General features: G+C 43.2%; 1 protein-coding gene across 1 annotated transcript in view; it reads left to right on the top strand.

Moving 5' to 3' along the window:
* Nucleotides 1-24,363, top strand: part of LOC138647990 (putative ferric-chelate reductase 1) — a 77,983-nt gene extending 53,620 nt beyond the window's left edge. The window contains exons 13-16 of the mRNA XM_069737424.1: nt 66-124; nt 265-402; nt 11,831-11,856; nt 20,917-24,363. Coding sequence (XP_069593525.1) covers nt 66-124; nt 265-402; nt 11,831-11,856; nt 20,917-21,006 — 313 coding nt within the window. The 3' untranslated portion in view covers nt 21,007-24,363. The remainder of the gene's footprint in view (nt 1-65; nt 125-264; nt 403-11,830; nt 11,857-20,916) is intronic.
* The last annotated feature ends 1,070 nt before the right edge of the window (nt 24,364-25,433 follow it).

Raw genomic sequence — 25,433 nt, 5'->3', positions numbered from 1 at the left:
GTTTTTTCAAGTTTAATTCTGTCACACTTTGGATACTAAATGTTTGTTTCTTCTTCAAATTTTAGACGCTTCATCTTTAACTGGGGACATCGTATAAATGCACTTGTGATAAAAATTCTAGCAGGTAAGACAATAACAGAATATGTCCAGATCATACAAGATAGCAAGTAGGGAAATATTGTTGACTACAATGTTCTAAGACTGTAACTACACTTTCATTTACTGTATTTCTGCCCCTACTAATCTTACCATGTTCACTCTTAGTGGCTGCCATCTTTCTTGGCCTTGAGCTTGTGGATTCAACACCAACACAATGGATGCCAAAGTTGATGGGAGGGTTTTTTGCATGGGAAGTCCTCTTTTACATTGTCCTGGAAAGCAACATGCGCCTAAAGACAAATAGTAAGTAACGTAATTAATATTAATAATCAATATTTGATGTTTAGGAATTAATTTATTAATGAAATATATGATACCAAAGCCACAGCTCATGAGCTCCCCTCACTCAGTAGTCTGAAGCGTCAGAACAGATTAAGCAAATACATGTTGGTCATTTATTTCAATTTCAAACTAGTTGATTGCCAAGTGCTTGTACCATAATTAAGTTAAAAAAATTCCACCAAAAATGCAGTGTATGAAGGGCATTTAATATATTCTTAACGTTTCAGCCAACATCTGGCCGCTGCATTTTTAGCCTCAAAAAAATTGGAAAAATTTGTATCTTTTTTGAAAATCACTGTGACATTTATCAATACTGCACAATTTTTCGACAGAGCACGCATTGACTGTTTGATAAATCTGCATCTTTAGTGTGCACCAGCTATCTTGTACCAGAAATTTAGCATAAAAATCTGCAACATCTGTGCCGGCTTCTGTTTTGGCTGCTAGGTGCGCTGAGCATTTGTTACAGGTGACGCTTGAGAGCATCAATTCTGCGTTATTTCTGGGACTTGTGGCTCTGGACAGTCCAGAAGCTATGGAGTTAATGCTGTTCATTTGTGTTACCTGGTTTTACTTGTGCGCTATGCATCTGGTGTTTCTTCCTGACTTATCCTGTTTCCTGACTTCGGCTTCACTTTTGACTGCCTGCTGTTTCATTGATAACACTTCTTGGCTTTGACCCTGCTTGGCAACTATTGCTGCCTCTCCTTTGCTCTTCTGGATGGCAGTCCTTCCATGGTAGCAATCCACGGGGTCTTGTTGTGAAACCAGACCCTTGTACACGTGTTAAAGGGTATCGAAGTTTCTCTGGAACCTTGAAGTTGGAGTGTCTTGTGTCAAGTCCGTCCAAGGTAGCCTTTCTGAGCCTGTGGCCTCAGACAGATGTGACAAAAGCTAAATTGTGACATGCTAGTTAAATAGATGGGACTGAATGCATAATAGTATCAATGCAATCCAATAGGGCAAGTATACATTCATATTAAAAAAGCACATTTATCAAGAAGCAGATTAAAAAACATAAATAAGTCCTTGTACAAAACAAGCACATAAAATGGTATGAATGAGTAAAAAATGATAAGTGTAAAAAAGCAAATAGGTGTAAAAAGTTCAACATCGACAATATATATATATATTTGAGGAACCAATAAATAGTAATTTGCAAAGTGCAATAATCACCTCAGAAGGATACCTCAAAAAGCCAGATAAAAAATAGATAATTATATGAATTACTGGACAAAAAAGTTGTGAAAGACAACAGCATAAAGTAAAGGGTTGCCCACCAAGAACACCTGACACGTGTTTTGCAACTGCCTCATCTACATCTTCCTGATCTGCTTTTCTGGGGTTTTCATCTAAATTAATTATTAAACCTTACATATTATTTATTTGCATATTAATATCATTACTGCTCACTAGCATATTATTTAAAGGGAATCTGTCAGGTCCCCCTCTGCCCCCAGAACCATCAGCAGTTACGTCTGTATATGTATAATTAAGTAAATAAGGCAGCACACTGCAGCGCTAAAACATGTAAACTTGAAATACGAAATTTGAACTGCATTACTGCACTAGAAATATGATAAATGAGAGCGTTTAGCGCATAAAAATGGCCAATTTTATGTGTACCTGGTAGCCCCTTTACGGCATCTCTCTTATACCAGGTCCTAAACTTGCCTTACCTCGCTGAGAATAAACGTCTCCATCTGAATGGGTACATGTGAAACCTCTTCCTAGACTAAAATTCTCTCTCTCTGTGGAGGGGTATTGGACCTGCTGTAATTAAAACACCTGTAGGCTAGGAGGCGGAGTGCACGATCAGAAGGCTAAAGAATACATTTCAAAAACCTGACCGGCACATCCAAACATAGACTAAGTGTGAACAGGTGCTGAACCTAGAGTCGCCAACTCGTATATAGTTAAGTAAATAAGTTTACATGTTTTAGCGCTGCAGTGTGCTGCCTTATTTACTTAACTATATACGAGTTGGCGACTCTAGGTTCAGCACCTGTTCACACTTAGTCTATGTTTGGATGTGCCGGTCAGGTTTTTGAAATGTATTCTTTAGCCTTCTGATCGTGCACTCCGCCTCCTAGCCTACAGGTGTTTTAATTACAGCAGGTCCAATACCCCTCCACAGAGAGAGAGAATTTTAGTCTAGGAAGAGGTTTCACATGTACCCATTCAGATGGAGACGTTTATTCTCAGCGAGGTAAGGCAAGTTTAGGACCTGGTATAAGAGAGATGCCGTAAAGGGGCTACCAGGTACACATAAAATTGGCCATTTTTATGCGCTAAACGCTCTCATTTATCATATTTCTAGTGCAGTAATGCAGTTCAAATTTCGTATTTCAAGTTTACATGTTTTAGCGCTGCAGTGTGCTGCCTTATTTACTTAACTATATACGAGTTGGCGACTCTAGGTTCAGCACCTGTTCACACTTAGTCTATGTTTGGATGTGCCGGTCAGGTTTTTGAAATGTATTCTTTAGCCTTCTGATCGTGCACTCCGCCTCCTAGCCTACAGGTGTTTTAATTACAGCAGGTCCAATACCCCTCAACAGAGAGAGAGAATTTTAGTCTAGGAAGAGGTTTCACATGTACCCATTCAGATGGAGACGTTTATTCTCAGCGAGGTAAGGCAAGTTTAGGACCTGGTATAAGAGAGATGCCGTAAAGGGGCTACCAGGTACACATAAAATTGGCCATTTTTATGCGCTAAACGCTCTCATTTATCATATTTCTAGTGCAGTAATGCAGTTCAAATTTCGTATTTCAAGTTTACATGTTTTAGCGCTGCAGTGTGCTGCCTTATTTACTTAACTATATACGAGTTGGCGACTCTAGGTTCAGCACCTGTTCACACTTAGTCTATGTTTGGATGTGCCGGTCAGGTTTTTGAAATGTATTCTTTAGCCTTCTGATCGTGCACTCCGCCTCCTAGCCTACAGGTGTTTTAATTACAGCAGGTCCAATACCCCTCCACAGAGAGAGAGAATTTTAGTCTAGGAAGAGGTTTCACATGTACCCATTCAGATGGAGACGTTTATTCTCAGCGAGGTAAGGCAAGTTTAGGACCTGGTATAAGAGAGATGCCGTAAAGGGGCTACCACGTACACATAAAATTGGCCATTTTTTTAAACAATAAATTTTTATTGAAAGTTTTCGGTTTACATTTACGCGATAATCAAGATAATCAAAAAAAAAATCAGGATAAGTCTTTACATACAATCTGAACAATAGTGCATGTGGTTAACTGACATGCAATCATACAACCTAACCAAAGTAAGAGAAAGGGGGAGTGGGGGAGGGGAGCCCGAGTAAAGAGGTGTATAACGTCTAAAGGGTTTGGTAGGTTATTCTGAATCCGACTGAATGTAGTTAGTTGGGTATAGTACCGGTGTGGCAAAAGGGGTATGGTTGGTGTATTCCGCCCAGGGGAGCCATATTTTCTCGAATTTTCCAACTTTGTCCATTAGTATAGCCGACAATTTCTCGTTGATCATGTACCAGGTGAGGCGTGTTTTGACCGCGGAAAAGTCTAAGTTTGGTTTTTTCCATGCCAAAGCAATGATTTGTTTCGCTGCTAAAAATATAAATGAGATAAGGGATCGGGTATGATTAGGGATGTTGGGGATGCGCTTGTTAAGTAGTGCCTCCCATGGGTTTTTTTTAAGGTTAATGTTCGCTATGGAAAAAACCAAATGGTATATCCTAATCCAGAACCTTCTGACAATCGGGCAAAGCCACCATATATGGAACATGTCTCCTGTTGAATTGCAACCTCTGAAGCAATTTGGGGAGTGGTTAGCCACAGCTTTAGCTACTCTAGCGGGGGTCAGATACCATCGGGTTAACACTTTGTAGTTGGTTTCTAACATGAGTGTGTTTAACATTCCTCCAGTAAATGAGGACCAAATTTGGGACCATTCCGAGTCTGTCAGGGTAGATCCGATGTCCGACTCCCAACGAACGGTTTATTTCAAACAATGCCTATGGGAAGGGGCATTAATGTATGAGTAGAGGAGAGAAATAATCCCCGAGGCATGTGGGTTTTGACGACACTTTTTGTTCAAAAGGGGTCATGGAGTAAGGAGGGGTAGAATTTTTTAATAAGGAGTTGGCAAAGTTTTTTAATTGTAAGTATCGAAAGATTTCTCCGGAGGGGAAGTGGTACTTTTCCTGTAGAGCCGCGAATGGGATTATCCCATCAATATTGAACAGCTGGTGAACCCTGGTTATGCCGGCTTCGACCCATCTATAAAAACTTTTGATAGATCCCACGCCTGGGGGGAATAGGGTATTACCCCAAATGGGAGCGAGGGGTAAAAAGGGTGAGATCAGTTGTGAGGAATATTTTAAAGTCTCCCAGATTGTAAGAGAATGCTTTATAATGGGGTTCGAGATATGTTTGCGTTGAGTTGGGAGGATCCATAGTACTGTGTCTAGAGTACTGGGTTGCATTTCGAATGCTTCCAGGGATAGCCATAATGGGGGTTCGTTATAAGCATGGTATAAAGTCAGTTGGCCTAATTGAGCTGCGCGGTAATATTTCAAGAGGTTGGGGACTCCCAAACCCCCCTTTAGGCGATGGCGGTATAAAGTAGCCTTGTTAACTCTCGGGATGCCTCCTCTCCATACGAAGGTGTCTATAGATCTTTGGGACATTTTAAGGAAGTGTGAGGGGATAGGTATAGGCAGAACGCGAAATAGATAGAGCAATTTAGGGAGGATTGTCATTTTTAGCGCACGTACTCGGCCCAACCAAGAGAGATGTAGTTTCTCCCATGATTGGAGCAGAAGGCGAAGTTTCCGGAGCATAGGAGGATAATTAGCCGCATAAAGGGAGTCTAGGTTAGCTGTTAGTTTAATCCCCAAATAGTCCAAATGGTCAGTGGCCCATTGGAACGGAAAGTTGTGCTGAAGTAGTGATACAGTAGGTCGCGAAAGGGATATGTTCATAGCGTAGGATTTGCTGGTGTTTAAGTGGAGGCCGGATATAGTTTCGAAGCTTTCTAGGGTATGTAAGAGGGCCGGCAAGGATGTCTTAGGGGACGACAAAAGCAAAAGCATGTCGTCAGCAAATAAAAGAAGTTTATGAGAAACTGACGCCACTTCCACTCCCTGAACTTCAGAATTAAGGTGCATATGAATAGCTAAAGGTTCAAGCGCCAAAAGAAACAACAGGGGTGAAAGGGGACATCCCTGCCTGGTTCCCATACTAATAGGGAAATACGTGGAGGAAAAGCCATTATAACGTACGTAGGCCGAAGGGGAGCTATAGAGAGCGTAAATCCAAGAGAGAAAGTGGTCAGGAAACTTCCATCTCCGCAGCACCGCAAACAAATATGGCCATGAGATAGAGTCAAAGGCTTTCTTGAAGTCTAATGACAGTAGCATACTTGGTATGTCACGGTGTTTGCAGAGGTGCAACAGATGGGAGACCCTCCGTATATTGTCTGAAGCTTGTCTCCGAGGGACAAAACCCACTTGATCTTTGTGGATTAGGGTACCCAGGCCAGAGTTCAGTCTTTGGGATAATATTTTGGCTAAAATTTTGAGATCTATGTTGATAAGGGATATTGGTCTATAATTAGACCAGAGTAGGTGGTCTGTGTTGGGTTTAGGTATCATAGATATTGCAGCAATTAGAGAGGCTGCACCTGGCTTATTGCCTTCTCTCAAAGAGTTAAAGTAATTAGTGAGGTGGGGGATCAGAATTGGAGCATATTTCTTGTAGTAGAGGGCCGTAAAACCATCGGGGCCTGGTTTTTTATTGGTTTTCAAGTGTTGAATGGCTAGTTCGATTTCACTTGGCGTTACGGCTTGGTTGAGGAGTTCAATCAAATCGGAGCTAAGAGCTGGAAGGGGAATAGAGTCTAAAAATGTCTCTATCGTTTCTGAATTCGAGGTAATTGGGGCCTTGTACAGCTGCCTAAGTTTTTGTTGGAAAAAGTGGGAAATTTGTTGTGGATTAGATGTGATACCAGCAGGTGTGCGTATTCGAATAGGGGGCCTGGGTAAGGGTAGGCATTTTAAGCGTCGAGCTAAATTAGAGTTATTTTTATTATTGAGAGCGTAGAAGCGTTGCTGTGACCATCGTATGGCCCGGTCTGCGATCTCAGTGAGACTAAGATCTAATTCAGTGCGAGCATGGAGAAGGTCGCGATACGTAGTTGGTGAAGGAGTGCTTTTCATCTGAGACTCTAAGGCTGACACCCTGCCCTCCAGTTCAGCTATCCTCGCGTTCCTGTCTTTTTTCTTGCGGGAGGCCTCTTGAATGCAGAGACCTCTAAGCACTGCTTTATGTGCTTCCCAAAGGGAGATTGGCGATGTAGCTGAATGTTGATTCAAGGAGAAATAATCATCAATGTGATTTTTCAGCCTTTGAGAAATATCGGGATAAGAGAGCAGTGAGTCATTCAGAGTCCAGTTGAATGAACGGGGCCGTGGGTGGAGCGTCGAGCATGTGAGGAGATTTGGGGAGTGATCCGACCAGGGTGTAGAAAGAATGGATATATTAGAGATGTTTGGGAGGAAGGATGGGTTAGCGAATATGTGGTCGATTCTAGTGTGCACTAAGTGGCGTGCGGAGAAGTACGTGTAGTCTCTATTGGAGGGGTGGATCTCCCTCCATAAGTCCACCCAGTGGTGTTGGGCGAGAATCTTATTAAGAGCAGTTGAATCCGCAGAAGGGTAAGGCTGCGGGGGATTAGAGGAATGGGGACTTGAGGATTTATCGAGGCTAGCTTTCAGTATGCAATTGGAGTCTCCACATAGTATTGTGGTGCCTTGGGCATGTTCGGAGACTAATTCCAATAACTGGGAAAAGAAGGCAGCTTGGTGGGAGTTGGGAGCATAATAGGAGACTAAAGTGACCAGTTCATCTGATATCGAACCTGTCACCATGATATAGCGTCCTTCCTTATCAGCCACTGACGACTTAAAAACGAAGGGGACAGATTTTTTAAAACAGACCGCGACTCCTTTGGTTTTATTTTGGGCGTTCGCCATGTAGAAAAGTGGATACGAAGTGGACATAAATTTGGGGTAGGAGCTGGTTGAGAAGTGCGTCTCTTGGAGGCAAACCACATCTGCCTGTTGGGATCTATAATAACGAAAGGCCTTAGTGCGTTTGTGAGGGGAATTTAGGCCCCTCACATTGTGTGATAGGATCGTTAATGGCATGATAGATGGTTGTTGAATTTGCTTATGTTGGCAGTAAGTTTTGGGTTGTTGGCGGAGTTAGAGAAATTATTGTTAGGTGGACCAAATTGGTAGAGTGTACTCGGGCGAGTAGTAGGGATGGAAGGGAGGGCAGGTTGAACAATAACTATGATTAGGAAAGGGTAGGAAGAACTCGTTGGGAAGGGGGGGGTGGGACTGGTGTTGGCTAAGCACATAGTGCGAAGCATCAGTGTACAAGGACACTGTGGGGTCATGAGGGTCCGCTAGGGGGCACAATGAAACATATTTAAATGTCGTGAAGAACGGGAGTGAGAACGAGATAGTGGGTTAAGTTAAACTGGAAATTCAATTTCACAGGCTAGGAGTGGGCTTTTCATAGTGCCGGGGGAATTAGGGATAGAGGGCGTAGTGCGAGACCTGAAAATAACCATTATATTAAACATAGTTAATTAACGCCTTAATATGGTCTAGTGAAATATTTGAAACCTGGCTGCCCATTTAAAAGGCCTGACAGAATTCTACAACTTAACACGCTATAAAGAGGAGAAAAGAGAAAAAAAAAAAAAAAAAACACTATGAAAACTCGTGTAATAAACATAGTCACTTGTCTGAAGTGAAGAGCAAGTCAAATGGCGTTGTCAGTCTGGAAGTTCGGTTGAAGCGAAAGCTGTAACGGCTTCTGTAGGGTAGGTAGTGGAGCTGTACGCTCCAAGAACGCCTGTAACAATAAACTGAAAAAGAACACATATGAACTATTTGTTCCATTGAACATTATAAAGTATAGGCTAGCGTGTTGTATCCGGGACTACGCTATGAGGTTGTCCTGAAGAGAAGCCTATGGAGTAGTATAGGCACGAACTAAAGTTAGTGGATATCCAGCACGTCATGGGGGAGCTGGAGGATCACGTGGTCTGGGACGGAGGGTCGCAGGTTGGGGCCTCGAGGAAGAAGGTGGGGGGGATGATGGGAGGTCCATGAGTTGTAGTTTAGACAAGCAACGGCTCGCTCCTTCAGGGGAGAGAACTGTATGGACCATATCGAGATGAGAGAAGATCAGTTTAAATGGGAAGCCCCAGCGGTACTTGATGTTGTTGGAGCGTAGGACCTCCAGGTATGGTTTCATAGCACGTCTTTTGGCAATGGTAGTAGGGGCCAAGTCGGAGAACAGTTCATATGAGTGGCCTTGGAATACCAGCGGTGACGAATTTCTTGCTGCCTGTAAGAGCTGTTCCTTGGTTTTGTAATGATGTAATTTAAGGATGATATCCCTTGGTGGACCTTCCGGTTTGCGTTTGCTCAGGGCTCTATGAATTCGGTCCATTTCTAGGCGCTCTATAGGGATTCCTGGTATTAGTTCTTGAAAGAGAGCCGTCGCCGTGGACTGGAGATCGGTGATTGTTTCGGGTATGCCCCTGATTCTGATGTTGCACCTGCGGGCTCGATTTTCGAAATCCTCCAGTCTGTTGTTAAGGGTGTGAATTTCGTCGTGTAGCATCTCGATGTCTTTCTCGTGAGTAGCAAGGGTTGTGTGGGTAGCGTCCATTTTGTCCTCCAGGTCAGAGGTACGGGAACCGAGTTCTCTGATCTCCTTGGTTAAATCCTTGGTCAATTTTTCTGACATTTTGAGTAATTCTGAGTGTAAAATTGATTGAAACTGTGATAGTAAGGCAGATTGATCTGAGGTTGAGGTATTAGGGGTCTTGGTTGTTAAAGCTGGAATCATTTCAGAGTCCGCACCGTCAGGTATAGACGAGTTAGAGGATTCTGACTGGGAGAAGGGGCCAGAAGACATATCGCCGTCCAGATCTGTTAAAGCGGCAAATCTGTTGCTGGGTTGTTTTGAGCTAGCTCTGCGTGCTTTAGGCATGAGGGCGAGTTGAGTAGGAAAGGGCCTCCGTGGTGCTTATCCCGTTCAAGGAAAGAGGGTCAGTAGGAGGGCATATTGCAGAGCGACCCCTAGCGGATATAGGGGGGGCACTTTAAGGCATTACAAAAGTCTTAAGGTGTATTATAAGCTGGGCTTATTTGGGGTGGAGACGTGGCGGAGGATTGTCAGAAAATTGGCCATTTTTATGCGCTAAACTCTCTCATTTATCATATTTCTAGTGCAGTAATGCAGTTCAAATTTTGTATTTCAAGTTTACATGTTTTAGCGCTGCAGTGTGCTGCCTTATTTACTTAACTATATACGAGTTGGCGACTCTAGGTTCAGCACCTGTTCACACTTAGTCTATGTTTGGATGTGCCGGTCAGGTTTTTGAAACGTCTGTATATGTAGGCACACTGCCTAATAGTCCCTTTATCCCATTACATACATAAAGAGATCTTATAATAATAATAATTTTATTTATATAGCGCCAACATATTCCGCAGCGCTTTACAAATTATAGAGGGGACTTGTACAGACAATAGACATTACAGCATAACAGAAATACAGTTCAAAATACGGTAGATACCAAGAGGAATGAGGGCCCTGCTCGCAAGCTTACAATCTATGAGGAAAAGGGGAGACACGAGAGGTGGATGGTAACAATTGCTTTAGTTTTTCGGACCAGCCATAGTGTAAGGCTTGGGTGTTCATATAAAGCTGCATGAACCAGTTATCAGCCTAAGTATGTAGCAGTACAGACACAGAGGGCTATTAACTGCATAAAGTGTATGAGAACATGATGCGAGGAACCTGATTATGGTTTAAGGGTTTTTTTTCTTTTTCTTTTCTAAAGTCCGTTTATGATATGTAAATAAGGCATTTGACTAGTTGATGGGGCGTTTGTGTCCGCAGACCTTCTCGGCCCACATAGCATGTTTTCATGCCCATGTGGGCATGATAATATGACTTACAAGTGCTGGCGTCATCACTAGCACTATACCTTGCGCTAGCGATGACATCGGCACTTGTAAGTCATATTATCACGCCCACAGTGGTATGATAACATCTAAGTGGGAGGACTAGTCTGGGGATACTAATGCCCCACCTAGCGATAGTGATGACTCTTGTTGGTTCTTTGGGCACTGGGGACCTGACAAATTCCCTTTAATGGTTTCTCATGTGTGTATTGTAGGTATTGAACTTTTTTACACTGGTGAATCATTTTCAGCTCACCTGTCCCAATTTATGTGTCTGTTATGAACACACAAGCAAGGAATGGAAAAAATCCAGCGTATTAAAAACAATCCCAAATATTGTTCAAAAATGTTTTCAAATAAAACTTAACATTTATTCCATTGTATAAAATCTCCATAGAGGTCCAAGAACAAAGAAGTTAGACACCGAAGGAATCACAAATGAAAAAAATGGAGACATGTTTCGGCAAAATGCCTTATTCATATTTGACAATTTCTGAACATTTTTGGCAATATTTTGGATTGTTTTACTACCCTGGATGTTTTCCCTTCCCTCCTTGCAAACTTCTTGGTGGCTCTTGCCAGACCATATCCTCGCAAAGTGTCCGAGATTTCACTTAGAGGACCTCCAGTGTGCTGACCTGACTCCATCCACTTATAACTTTGTTGTGAACACAATTTGCTTCTCAATAAAAAATTTCTTTTTAATATGATTATTTACTTGCCATGTACCATAAATTTGTGCCAACATTTTAGCGCATCTTTTGGCACACAGTGTCATATATAGACCATGCCCCCTTTTCACTAGTCTGCGTTCTCTTTCTAGCGATACCAAGTCTCCCTTGTCAGACACATAAAGTGTCTAAAACAAATAATAAATGGGGTGCAAGTTAAGAAAAACATTTTTTGGCTCTTGGGACCAGAATGTGGGATACTTTAGCCTACTAAATGTCCCAATTGTATGTAAACACATTGTTAAAAGCCTTTATTCTTAAAGTAGTTGTTCGATTGAAGAGATTGGTGGCAAAAAGGTTAACCCTTTCCAGAAGCCATAGGTTGGGCCATTGTCCATTTGGCCTCCAGAAAAGGAAACGTTCTAGATCCATTATTCACCATGAAATTCCAATTACTAGAAAGAGATGTATCCATACTGGTCGGATTACTGTATCAATCGGTCTGTTTCATCTTGTATCTTATTATTTTCCTGATTTCTTGATTATTTTGCAACATTTATGAAAGCACAAATAAAAAGACGTTAATTTTGCTATTAAAATATAATCTTGTATGTGATAGTCATGGCTTGCAGAGGTGAGGCTACAAACAGCACTCATGGTTTCTGTTTTTTCTTCTTTACCCACAGGGACATATGATAATCCAGACAAAATGGTAAGTTATGTAATATTTTGGTATAAATTATATCCATTCTACTACCTGGGTTGTTGCAATACTTTTTATTTTATTCACAGGAAGCCTCATAAATAAACTAAGTCAGCGTTCTCCATCCATGCCTACTGTAGCAACCAGTTTTTTCCTTCATGATGTAATGGTTTTTGTATTGCCATTACTTATCCTTTTTCTTTTGCCTTTTACTTATCCTTAGTCATAACATTTTTATTCTTCCAGTGTATGAGGGCTTGATTTTTTGGCCAGATGACATATTTGTTATTAAAACTATTTTAGGGTGCACTTTCCATGGACTTTGTCAGAACTAATATTACATTTGCATGATTTACATTTCTCAAGTTTGCAATTAAAAAAAACCCTTTGTTATATGCTGCATAGTACCACTCATATTACTTTTAAAAAGAATCTGTCACCAGGTTTTCACTACCCCATCTGAGAGCATCATGATGTAGAGGCAAATCCCTTAATTCCAGCAATGTGTCACTTACTCGGCTGCTTGGTGCAGTTTTGATAAAATTACTGTTTATCTGCTGCAGATCTACCAGTTCTCTAAATGTTGAGCTCTGTATAACCCCGCTCACACCTCTGATTGGCAGCTCTCTCTTAAAGTACTGCTACTATAAAATCAACATTTTAAGACTGGGGGAAGTTACACGCCTCGGTTGCCAGGACAGTTATTGCGCTCCCTTAGGCCGGTTTCACACGTCCAGATAATTCCGGTACCGGAGAAATTGGTACCGGAGCTATTTGTGTCCGTGTGCTCACGTGGCACATCAGTGTGGCACACGTGCGGCAGCCGTGTGCCGCCCGTGTGCCGACTGAGGACCACACGGACCGTGCAGGAGACAGCGCTACAGTTAAGCGCTGTCCCCTGCTTTTGGTGCTGAAGCCGGCATTCATCCCTTCTCCCCAGCAGCGTTCACTGGAGAGAAGGAATGAAAAATCTAGTTTTTTTTTTTGTTAAAAATAAAGTTTGGTGGTCACCTCCCGCCTCCCACCCCCCGTGCGCCCGCCCGCTTGCCGAGAAATACTCACCCAGCTCCCGCGATGTCTGCTCTCAGCGCCGGCAGCCTGTCTTGTGTGAGCGGTCACGTGGTACCGCTCATTACAGTGATGAATATGTGCATATTCATCACTGTAATGAGCGGTACCATGTGACCGTTCACACAAGACAAGCTGCCGGCGCTGAGAGGAGACATCGCGGGAGCTGGGTGAGTATTTCTCGGCAAGCGGGCGGGCGCACGGGGGATTGGAGGTGGGTGTGGGACCCCCAAACTTTATTTTAAACAAAAAAACTTTGATTTTTCATCTCTTCTCTCCTCCAGGGGAGAAGAGATGAATGCCAGCTTCAGCACCACACGCAAGGGGGACAGCGCTTACTGTAGCGCTGTCTCTCCTACCGTGGTACGTGCACACGGAGGAGAGTGCACACTGTTATCCTTGTGCACGTGTGCAGGACGCTTTGCGGATCGTGCTGCCGGAGAAAAGCGGACATGTCTCCGTGTTTTCAACACGGACACACGGTCCGTGAAAACATGGAGTCATGTGCATAGACCCATTCATTTGAATGGGTCTATGTGTGTCAGTGTCTCCGGTACGTGAGAAAACTGTCAGTACACGTACCGGAGACACTGACATGTGAAATAGGCCCTAATCTAGGATGGCCGATGTGATCTTTTTGCATTCCTAAAACAAGAGTTATATAGTAAAACATGATTTACTAACATTGGTTCAGCAGAAAATATCCTTGAAATATTTTTTTTCAATTTTGAATGTTGAAAAAAAATTAAATAAATATATATATATATACAGTATATACTGTATATACATATATATTGTGACAGGGTCACTAGCACGGTATATGAGGGGACATATGTGCCACGAAGATTGCTTTGTTCCGAGATCTAGAAGCCCAGAACTTTCTCTTACTCATGTTAGGTGATGAAGGAGGTAATCATCCATGTTATAGGCAGGTTTGTAGGTGAGTAGGTATGAAATTGGCGGAATCACCATATCTCGACCTCAAGGGTGTGGCTAGGATGTTAAGTGTCCAGCCAGTTTGTTTTTCCTGTCTGTAGTTTGGGAGGGAAGAGGCCTCCAGACTGAAGCTCCTGCGAGAGCTGCCGCATGTATTTGCTGCAGACGGTGGGAGCCATACTGGGAAGAACTGGGTGAGGATACACTAGGAGAGGGAAGAGCTGGCTGTGCGGCTGTTCAGTAGGTTGAGGATCACTGCAGGCTATAGGCTTGTCGGAAGAGATGAGTCTTCAGGTTCTTTTTGAAGGTTTCTATGGTAGGCGCGAGTCTGATGTGTTGGGGTAGAGAGTTCCAGAGTATGGGGGAAGCACGGCAGAAGTCTTGGATGCGGTTATGGGAAGAAGAGATGAGAGGGGAGTAGAGAAGGAGGTCTTGGGAGGATCGGAGGTTGCGTGTAGGTAGGTACCGGGAGACCATATCACAGATGTATGGAGGAGACAGGTTGTGGATGGCTTTGTATGTCAGTGTGAGGGTTTTGAACTGGAGTCTCTGGGCGATAGGAAGCCAGTGAAGGGCTTGACACAGGGGAGAGGCTGGGGAATAGCGGGGGGACAGGTGGATTAGTCAGGCAGCAGAGTGTAGGATGGATTGGAGTGGTGCCAGAGTGCTAGAGGGGAGTCCAGAGAGTAGGAGGTTGCAGTAGTCGAGGCGGGAGATGATAAGGGCATGCACTAGCGTTTTTGCAGTGTTGCGGTCAAGGAAAGCACGGATCCGGGAAATATTTTTGAGTTTGAGACGACAGGAGGAGGCAAGGGCTTGGATAGGTGGCTTGAAAGAGAGGGCAGAGTCGAGGATCACCCCGAGGCACCGAGCGTGTGGGACTGGGGATAGTGAGCAGCCATTGACATTGATGGATAGGTCTGGTGGAGGGGTAGAGTGAGATGCGGGAAAGATGATGAATTCTGTTTTGTCCATGTTCAGTTGTAGAAAGCGAGCAGAAAAGAAGGCTGAAATGGCAGACAGACAGTGCGGGATTTTGGTAAGCAAGGAGGAGAGGTCAGGTCCGGAGAGGTAGATCTGCGTGTCATCAGCGTAGAGATGGTACTGCAAACCGTGGGATTCTATGAGCTGTCCCAGGCCGAAAGTGTAGATGGAGAAGAGTAGGGGTCCTAGAACAGAGCCTTGAGGAACACCGACTGACAAGGGGCGAAGTGATGAGTTGGTGTGGGGGAGGGAGACACTGAATGTTCGGTCTGTCAGATATGACGAGATCCAGGAAAGGGCCAAGTCTGTGATGCCAAGAGATGAGAGGATTTGTAGCAAAAGGGAGTGGTCTACAGTGTCAAAGGCAGAAGACAGGTCCAGGAGAAGGAGGACAGAGTAGTGTCGCTTGCTCCTGGCAGTTAGTAGGTCTTTGGTGACTTTAGTTAGGGCAGTTTCAGTTGAGTGATGGGAACGGAAGCCTGATTGTAACCGGTCAAAGAGGGAGCAGGAGGAGAAGTGGGAGGACAGTTCAAGATGGACGTGTTGCTCCAGCAATTTGGAGGCATAAGGGAGAAGAGATATTGGGCAATAGCTAGACACAGAGGATGGGTCGAGGGAGGGCTTTTTGAGGATGGGTGTGATCTTGGCATGCTTGAAGGATGAGGGAAAGACACCTGTTGTGAGTGAGAGGTTGAAGAGGTGCGTTAGGGTTGGGATTAAGACCGTGGAAAGGTTAGGGATGATGTGGGATGGGAGCGGGTCAAGTGTGCAGGTGGTGAGGTGTGATCTTGACAGGAGGGTGGAGAGCTGATCTTCTGTCATGGTGGAGAAGCTGGTTTTTGTGGAGCAGGGTTGAGGAGCTAAGAGGGGTAGTGGGCGCTGTGGGCCAAACCTTTCTCTGATCGTATCGATCTTCTGTTTAAAGAAAGAGGCGAAGTCATCAGCAGAAATGAGGGGGGAGGGAGGAGGTGCGGGGGGACGGAGTAGAGAATTGAAAGTGTTGAAAAGCTGTTTAGGGTTGTGAGACAGGGAGGATATGATATGAGAGGTGAGAAGTAAGTTTGTTTTGCGGCAGTGAGCGCAGACTTGAAGCTGGCGATGGACTGCTTGTATGCAGTGAAGTGGTCGGCAGAGTGGGATCGCTTCCATCTCCGCTCAGCAATCCTGGAAGCCCGTCTCAATTCTTTGGTCAGGCTGGTCAGCCAGGGCTGCCTGTTAATTGTATGAGTTTTACTATGCATGAGTGGGGCGGCCGAATCGAGTGTTGCTGTTATTGTGGTGTTATAAAAAGTGGCAGCAGCATCTGTGTCATGAAGGGAAGCTATGTCTGTGAGAGGGAGAAGGGACTCAGAGAGTGATTGTAAGTTGAGATGTTTGAGATTTCTGCGAGGGTGAGTGAGTTTGTGGAGTGGGGGTTGCACACTAGGAGAGGAGAGGGACGAGAATGTCAGTAGGTTGTGGTCAGACAGGGGGGGAGGGGTGTGTTAGTGAGATTAGTAAGGGAGCAGAGGCGGGTGAAGATGAGGTCCAGCGTGTGGCCATCTTTGTGAGTGGCCTCAGAGGACCATTGAGTGAGGCCGAAGGAGGCAGTCAGTGATAAAAGTTTAGAGGCAGCTGAGGTGAAAGTGTCAGTGGGGACATTGAAATCACCCATGATGATAGTGGGGATGTCAACAGAGAGGAATTGAAGTAGCCAGGTGGTGAGGTGGTCGAGATAGGTGGAGATGACTAGTTCTGGGGGGCGGTAGATGACAGCCAGCTGGAGGTTGGAGGGGGAATAGATGCGGACAGAGTGCACCTCAAACGAGGGAAGAGAAGTGGAGGGTGGTAGCGGTATTGGAGTGAAGGAGCAGGTGTCGGACAGGAGCAGGCCAACTCCTCCACCGCGTTTGTTGCTGGGGAGAGGGGTGTGAGAGAGGTGGAATCCGCCATAGGAGAGCGCAGCTGGAGAGGCCGAGTCAGAGGGGGTGAGCCAGGTTTCGGTGAGGCCGAGGAAGGAGAGTTTGTTGGTGATAAAGAGGTCATGGATAAATGGCAGTTTGTTGCAGATGGAGCGTGCGTTCCATAGTGCTCCAAGTAGGGGGAGCGGGGGAGTGGGGGCTGGATGAATGGGTATGAGGTTGTCGTGGTTGGGAAAACATGCGGAGGATCGTGGCAGAAGGTTAGAAATGAGCGTGGGGATGTGTTGGGGAGGGCCGGGATTTGGGGATATGTCACCAGCAATGAGGAGTAGCAGGCAGAGCATTAGAAGGTGGGAGCAGGATAGGACATGATGCGGCCGTGTGTGTCTGGTGAAAAAGGATTGTATGTGGAGGAACAGTTCTGAGGAGAAGGTGAGATGGCTGGGGAGGATGGAGGGAGAAATGACTATTTCCTTACTAGGTGGAGGGATTGCAGGAGATTGTAAGAAGGAAAGTAGTATGGGGGTGAAAGAGAAAAGAAACCTAAACATTGTAGTGGTCGGTGTTCTGTTACCTTCCAGTCAATTCCAGTCCAATTCAGTCTAATTCAGAATCATAATTAAAAATTCAGTCTAATTCAGAATCATAATTAAAAATTCAGTCTAATTCAGAATCATAATTAAAAAGATGTAATTTAAAAGATGGAAGTTAAAAGATGAATTGCAACAGACTGAGTCTGTAGCAGACTCCTGCATGTGAATATATCCCCAGTTAAGGGCAATCAGGTGTGAATGAGGGGGTGGCTGGGTATGGGAGACCAGATGTAGAGACTTAAGCAGAGGTCATAAAGAGAGGGAGGGGGTTGGACTGACCACTCAAAGAGATGCCAGGATAACCCAGAGATACATGAAGACAGGTCATGGAAAACAAGCTGATAGGTAAGAAAGCATACTAAAAATGATTATATGTGCAGCACCAAGACACTCAGATCCAGGGGAAGCATAGAAAAATCAGTGCAATATACAGAGACATTCGGGAGCCAGGGAGAGCTGGGTAAAGTCAGTGCATACCATGGAAAATCAATGCAATATACAGAGACATTCGGGAGCCAGGGAGAGCTGGGTAAAGTCAGTGCATACCATGGAAAATCAATGCAGTATACAGAGACATTCGGGAGCCAGGGAGAGCTGGGTAAAGTCAGTGCATACCATGGAAAATCAATGCAGTATACAGAGACATTCGGGAGCCAGGGAGAGCTGGGTAAAGTCAGTGCATACCATGGAAAATCAATGCAGTATACAGAGACATTTGGGAGCCAGGGAGAGCTGGGTAAAGTCAGTGCATACCATGGAAAATCAATGCAGTATACAGAGACATTCGGGAGCTAGGGAGAGCTGGGTAAAGTCAGTGCATACCTGTGGGAAGAGGAGAACAGCTCGATTAGATGGTGCAGATGATGATAATATTGTAGTAGTGATGAGTAGCCAACTGCATTCTAGAATTCAGTCTAATTCAGAATCATAATTAAAAAGATGTAATTTAAAAGATGGAAGTTAAAAGATGAATTGCAGCAGGTTGTCATCTCCTCCTGTATATAGTATATACCTGTGTGTCATGTCCTCCTGTATATAGTATATACCTGTATGTCATCTCCTCCTGTATATAGTATATACCTGTGTGTCATCTCCCCTGTATATAGTATATATGTGTGTGTCATCTCCTCCTGTATATAGTATATACCTGTATGTCATCTCCTCCTGTATATAGTATATGCGTGTGTCATCTCCTCCTGTATATAGTATATACCTGTCAGTCATCTCGTCCTGTATATAGTATATACCTGTGTCCTCTGCTCCTGTATATAGTATATACCTGTGTGTCATCTCCTCCTGTATATAGTATATACCTGTGTGTCATCTCCTCCTGTATATAGTATATACCTGTGTGTCATCTCCTCCTGTATATAGTATATACCTGTGTGTCATCTCCTCCAGTATATAGTATATACCTGTCAGTCATCTCCTCCTGTATATAGTATATACCTGTGTCCTCTGCTCCTGTATATAGTATATACCTGTGTGTCATCTCCTCCTGTATATAGTATATACCTGTGTCCTCTGCTCCAGTATATAGTATATACCTGTGTGTCATCTCCTCCTGTATATAGTATATACCTGTGTCCTCTGCTCCAGTATATAGTATATACCTGTGTGTCATCTCCTCCTGTATATAGTATATACCTGTGTGTCATCTCCTCCTGTATATAGTATATACCTGTGTGTCATCTCTCCTGTATATAGTATACACCTGTGTGTAATCTCCTCCTGTATATCAGTATTTTTACCTCAGTATTTGTAAGCTAAATTGGCAGCCTGATAAATCCCCAGCCAACAGGAAGCCCTCTCCCCTGGCAGTATATATTAGCTCACACATACACATAATAGACAGGTCATGTGACTGACAGCTGCTGTATTTCCTATATGGTACATTTGTTGCTCTTGTAGTTTGTCTGCTTATTAATCAGATTTTTAGTTTTGAAGGATAATACCAGACTTGTGTGTGTTTTAGGGCGAGTTTCATGTGTCAAGTTGTGTGTGTTGAATTGCGTGTGGCGACATGCATGTACCAACTTTTGTGAGATGAGTTTTGTACGGCGACATGCATGTAGCAACTTTTTGTGTGTCGAGTTGCATGTGACAGGTTAGTGTAGCAAGTTGTGTGCAGCAAGTTTTGCCCATGGCGAGTTTTGCACGTGGCGAGTTTTATGTGTGGTGCGTTTTGAGTATGTGCAAGTTTTGTGTGAGGCAACTTTTGCATGTGTTGAAACTTTTGTGCATGTGGCAATTTTTCCGCATGTGCAAGTTTTGCGTGTGGCGAGTTTTCCATGAGGTGAGCTTTGCACGTGTGGCGAGTTTTGCGTGAGCCTAGTTTTGCATGTGGCGAGTTTTGCGCGTGGCGAGTTTTGAGCGGCGACTTGTGTTTCGACTTTTATGTGGTGAGTTTGGTGTATGTGTGGTGAAATGTGTGCTGAGGGTGGTATATGTGTTCAAGCACGTGGTAGTTTGTGGCGCCTTTTGTGTGTGTGTTCATATCCCCGTGTGTGGTGAGTATCCCATGTCGGGGCCCCACCTTAGCAACTGTACGGTATATACTCTTTGGAGCCATCGCTTTCACTCTTTAAGTCCCCCTTGTTCACATCTGGCAGCTGTCAATTTGCCTCCCAACACTTTTCCTTTCACTTTTTCCCCATTATTTAGATAGGGGCAAAATTGTTTGGTGAATTGGAACGCGCGGAGTTAAAATTTCGCCTCACAACATAGCCTATGACGCTCTCAGGGTCCAGACGTGTGACTGTGCAAAATTTTGTGGCTGTAGCTGCGACACCTCCAACACTTTTCCTTTCACTTTTTCCCCATTATGTAGATAGGGGCAAAATTGTTTAGTGAATTGGAACGCGTGGGGTTAAAATTTCGCCTCACAACATAGCCTATGACGCTCTCGGGGTCCAGACGTGTGACTGTGCAAAATTTTGTGGCTGTAGCTGCGACGGTGCAGATGCCAATCCCGGACATACATACATACATACATACACACACACACACATTCAGCTTTATATATTAGATATATATATATATTATTGTTATTATTACTATTATTTATTTCACCCTGAAGAGGGATCGCTAATGTCTGATTCCTGCGTGTAGTAAAATACTTAACATACTAACCATCTTCTGCCGTTCCCAGTGCCGCTCAGGTCCCGATTCGCCATCACGTCACCACAACTCCTGACTGACTGGAAAGCAGAGTTAACGTTGATGAACTCTCAACGTAAGTCTATGAGATCCTCGTTCTGGCCTCGTTATGGCTCTCATAGACTTACATTGAGAAGCGAATTTCCGAATAGCAGAAGATAACCAAAGCAGCGGTGAGAGCAGCAGAAGACGACGACTGATAAGGATTATACTACAGGCAGAGAATAAACCATAGTGATATAACACTTTCGGGGGGTAAAATAAAAGAAAACCCCGGAATGGTGCTTTAAAAAAAATCTGAAGGCATGTTAAAAGTTGTTAAAACCTATAAGAGCTTTCTACTTTACATACTGAAGATAAGATGTTGAAATTAAGTTGTCACATTTAAAGTGAATGTATGTAAGTAATCAAATCATTTTCTGTTGCAGATGCAGCTAGAGACCACAGCACTTATAATCTTCATTTGTGGAAACTTGGCATTTCTGATAGCACTGTTGGTTGGCATTGGACAATCGTAAGCCTGATATTGTTTACTGGTTGAAAAATCTAACTCTTCCCAGCCAAAGAATGAACTTTTGAAGGACCTTATCATCATCTACAAATTTTTTTTGGATAGATCTAAAAATTGCCAATGCCAGCATGCGAAGGACGTCTGTGAGATATTTAAACTTGATAGGACTTACATATCACTAGAATATGTCTGTGACTTTGTGTTTTTGGGGGGGTTCCATATCAAAATGCATAGCTAGTGTCATGATTTACTATGACATGGAACTCATGACATTACATTTTGTGAACCACTTCTCAGGGTAATATATTTGAGGGTTCTTTATATTTTACATAAAGAAATCCTCCATCAGGGAATAAAAGGTGACAATATATTTCTCATATATAGACACTTTATCCGATGCCTTCTGTTTGCCTCTCACTGTGCCCTTCACTCAGATCGACGTTCCCATTCTCCTGCTTTCCAGAATGGACATCACAGTGGCTTATACAGTGGTAACGCTAAACGACACCTCCACTGGAAAGGCGGGGAAACCATGGCTTATACCAGGGGTCCCCAACTCCAGGCCTCGAGGGCCGCCAACAGTGCAGGTTTTTAGGATTTCTTTAGTATTGCATCAGTGGTAATGTGATCATCTGCACAGGTGATGATTCCAAACCCTGTGTAATACTAAGGAAATCCTGAAAACCTGCACTGTTGGCGGCCCTCGAGGCCTGGAGTTGGGGACCACTGGCTTATACTTATACTAACTGTCCCCATGCTGCTGCAGTGGCCCTCATTGAAGCAGGAAAAAGGAACGTCAATATGAGTGAAGGAGGCAGCGGGAGGCAAATGGAAGACACCAGGTAGGGTGACTTATACATGACAAACGTCAAGTCACTATTTAGTTGCAGGGTGGAGGGTCACTTATAACTTTACATACTTACATGAAACATTTGAAAAAGGAGATAGTCTGTTTTGGGCAATATCTTCTCAAACTACTGGCTACCCATCTAAAATCTACCATTGGTAATATGAACCTGCAGAACACTCGAACATCGGCACCCCCCCCCTCCCTCACCCCATCCCCCAAAAATGATACTGTGAGGAAAATAAGCCCACAGTTACACCACCTTTTTCTACGAAATAAGGGCCAGGAACATGGTGAACAACTGATGGATTTGGATGTATTGACAGGAGAAAACACAGTTTTGAGTTTTAGTCTGTGTCTTGTATGACAAGCGCGGCCATCAGCAGATTGGTAGGTTTCCCTACTGACATAATTGGTTATTTACAGAGTTAATCCTTGTGGTGACAAATTGCAAGGTATCAAAAGAAACTCGTTAAAATGAAGGGGTGCTTCGTGTTTTTGGAATGTTGTAGATGCTCAAGCTAAAGGCAATAATGATTTATTGTGGCTTATGATATTCGCTATAAGAAAGGAACAAACATTTTCTTGTTATATATTCTCTAAAAGAGTTTTTAAAGAGGAGGCGGCATCATGTCAGTTTTCACTCTTGATAGACAAGAGGTAATGGAGTCTCATTCTTAAAAGAGTAAAATTACTTTAAAAAACTAGCAACTTTGCAATTCACCTCTTATTAAAAATCCTCCAAATTCTCAAGAACAGAGATTTTTTAACTTATGGTTTACTGGTCATTGCCTAGGTTACCAGCCACTTCTTCTGTTAATCAGAAGTGGTCAGTCTCCTTGGTAAGGAGTGCAGTGCTTACTATGCGACTCCTCCAATGCTGCAGAGAAAACCTGCCTCACTTTGCCTCACCGTAGAGTGTACAGTACTGGCCATCAGCAAACCCATGCACATGGTCTAAACTGTCAATCATCTGGAGCGCACAACCCCCCAGCAAGCAGGAAGCCGGGAGTAAGGGAATGGGTGCACTCCTGAAAAAAGAACATGGGACAAACCCTTAAGGGTATGTGCACACGATGCAGATTTAGTGCAGAACTGCAGCAGATTTTTCTGCAGCAGAAACGCTGCAGAACTGCACTGTGATCACAGTACAATGTAAATCAATGTGAAAAAAAAAGAAGCTGTGCACATGGTGCAGAAAAATCTGCGCAGAAACGCTGCAGATTTCAAAGAAGTGCCTGTCACTTCTTTTGTGCAGTTCTGCAGCGTTTCTGCACCCCTCCATAATAGAAATCTGCAGGTGCGTTTTTGATGCGTTTTTCATGCGTTTTTGATGCGTTTTTCATTCGTTTTTCATGCGTTTTTTGTGCAGATTTGTGCTCAAAAAACGCATCAAAAACGCATAAAAAACGCACCTGCAGATTCTGCCAGGAGATGCAGATTTAGTGCAGAACTGCAGCAGATTTTTCTGCACTAAATCTGCATCGTGTGCACATACCCTAAAGGTTTGTTGGTTTATCAGTGGTATGTTCATTACTGATATAGCACTATTTATCTTTTGTCTCGCTCGTCATACTAGTACTCTCTTTTTAGTTGTAATTCTTCCAAGCACAGTTGCTGGTTGTCACCAGTTTGGTCATTTTAAAGAATTCAAAAATGTTTTACGCAATATATATTTTTAATTCAGATGTGTTATTAATGTTTCATATAAGCAAACCAAAGCTTCCAGCTTCTATGTCTACGTCATCATCTTTCAATGTGGTTATCCTGTTGGGGTGTTTTTGCGGGATCATGGGTGGGGTTGTAAAATTAAAGGGATTTCTAAGATTTAAAAGCTGATGACCTATTAATAAGTCATCGATTTCTCATTGGAGGTAGTTTGATACCAGGCATCCCCACCAACTCGCTGTTATCAACTCCAGCATTTGTAGGACATCAGCAATGTATGGGGTGGAGCCCTGTCCCATTGTTTACTGGCCGCTGTCTGTTTCTGCACCTTATCTACTATTTATGTGGTGTCAGACCCCCACTGATCTGAAGTCCCGGCCCTGTGGCCACTGGAGTGAAGCCTTCCGTCTACTGTTTACACTGGCAAGAATTTCAACTGTATGCGTTCAATGGAAGGCTTCAACGTGAGCCACCAAACAGCCACTGCCCAGCAGCATTGTGCACAAGCACTAAGCGCAACATTTTTATTCTCTTCTCTCCTTGTTAAGAATCTTTGGAACTTGGCCTACACTAATCCTAAATCCTCCTGTCCTTTTTCCCTAATTATGAGTCATGCCGAGCCTTTATAAATATAATGACAGTATACAAGACTGGATTTGTCAGTGATGAATATATCGTATTATAATGATATTGAAGGAGATATTATATTACACTGTCTATATACGAAGTATCCGTTAAATAATTCCTATAATATTTGTTTATCAGAAAATTCCCGTCATATACACAGAAATGTGTGTTTTATATATGCATTTGACTTTTTTTGTAATGTTAATAAATTATTTTGTCTTATTTATTGGCTTTCTTCCTTATTTATACATCGTCTGTTTACTTTCTTTTTTGTTTTTTTCTTACAAAAAAAAATACAAAATGGCAAAAATGTTTCTGAATCATTTTTCTTAAGAAATCAGGGAATTAGTGTTAGCTAGGTGTACTAATCGTACTGTCCATTTTCTCCTGTTAAGCTTCATTAAAATGGAAAAATTGAGTTAAAGCAACATTGTAGTAGAAAAAATTTAATTTTTCAACTACAGGGCCCAATGTTATAAAATCATGTGAAGCACCTATGATTTAAAATGCCCACTCTACCCCTAAATGAATTCCTTTAATAAATAATAATAATAATAATAATAATGTTTATTTATATAGCGCCAACATATTCCGCAGCGCTTTACAGTTTAACAGTTTCAAACACAAAAGTCATAAGTAACAACGTTAACAATACAATAATTAAAGCAAAATAAGACGACCCTGCTCGTGAGAGCTTACAATCTACAATGAGGTGGGGGAGATACAAAGTACAGGTGTGTATTTACAATGATGTATTTACAATCATGGTCCAGCCATCTTCAGGGGTTGGGGAATAGATGGGGATAGTGAATGGAGTGCAGTTTCAAAATAGGGTAATTTGTGGGGGCTTGTATTGTTTTGCAATCTCATGATCTCATGGAGTTCACAATCTCTTCCAGCAACATTTGCACCAAAACTTAGATAGTGCTCCTTCCTATCCACGCCTAGTTGTGTGATCAAACAGTAGTTTCTAACTACATGGCATATTGCCACATTTAGGAGAAATTATAACTACCAAATGTCCTCTTGTAGTGTCCTATCCACCTCTATCCAACCATAATAATGTATAGTTGTGAATAACTTTACAAGGTCCGCTTGCAAGTACTTTCCGTTTCAGGAAAGCATCCACTATGTATTTCCTTTAAGTAGAGGGCTTTTCGGTCTCTTTCGTCCCGCTACATTTAGCCCAACTTGGGTCTCTCCCTAAGGTGGCTAGCATACAGTTAGGTCCATATATATTTGGACAGAGACAACATTTTTCTAATTTTGGTTATAGACATTACCACAATGAA

Source organism: Ranitomeya imitator, chromosome 8 (assembly GCF_032444005.1).
Source record: "Ranitomeya imitator isolate aRanImi1 chromosome 8, aRanImi1.pri, whole genome shotgun sequence".
Taxonomy (NCBI): Eukaryota; Metazoa; Chordata; class Amphibia; order Anura; family Dendrobatidae; genus Ranitomeya; species Ranitomeya imitator.
This window is presented reverse-complemented; position numbering and strand designations above follow the sequence as displayed.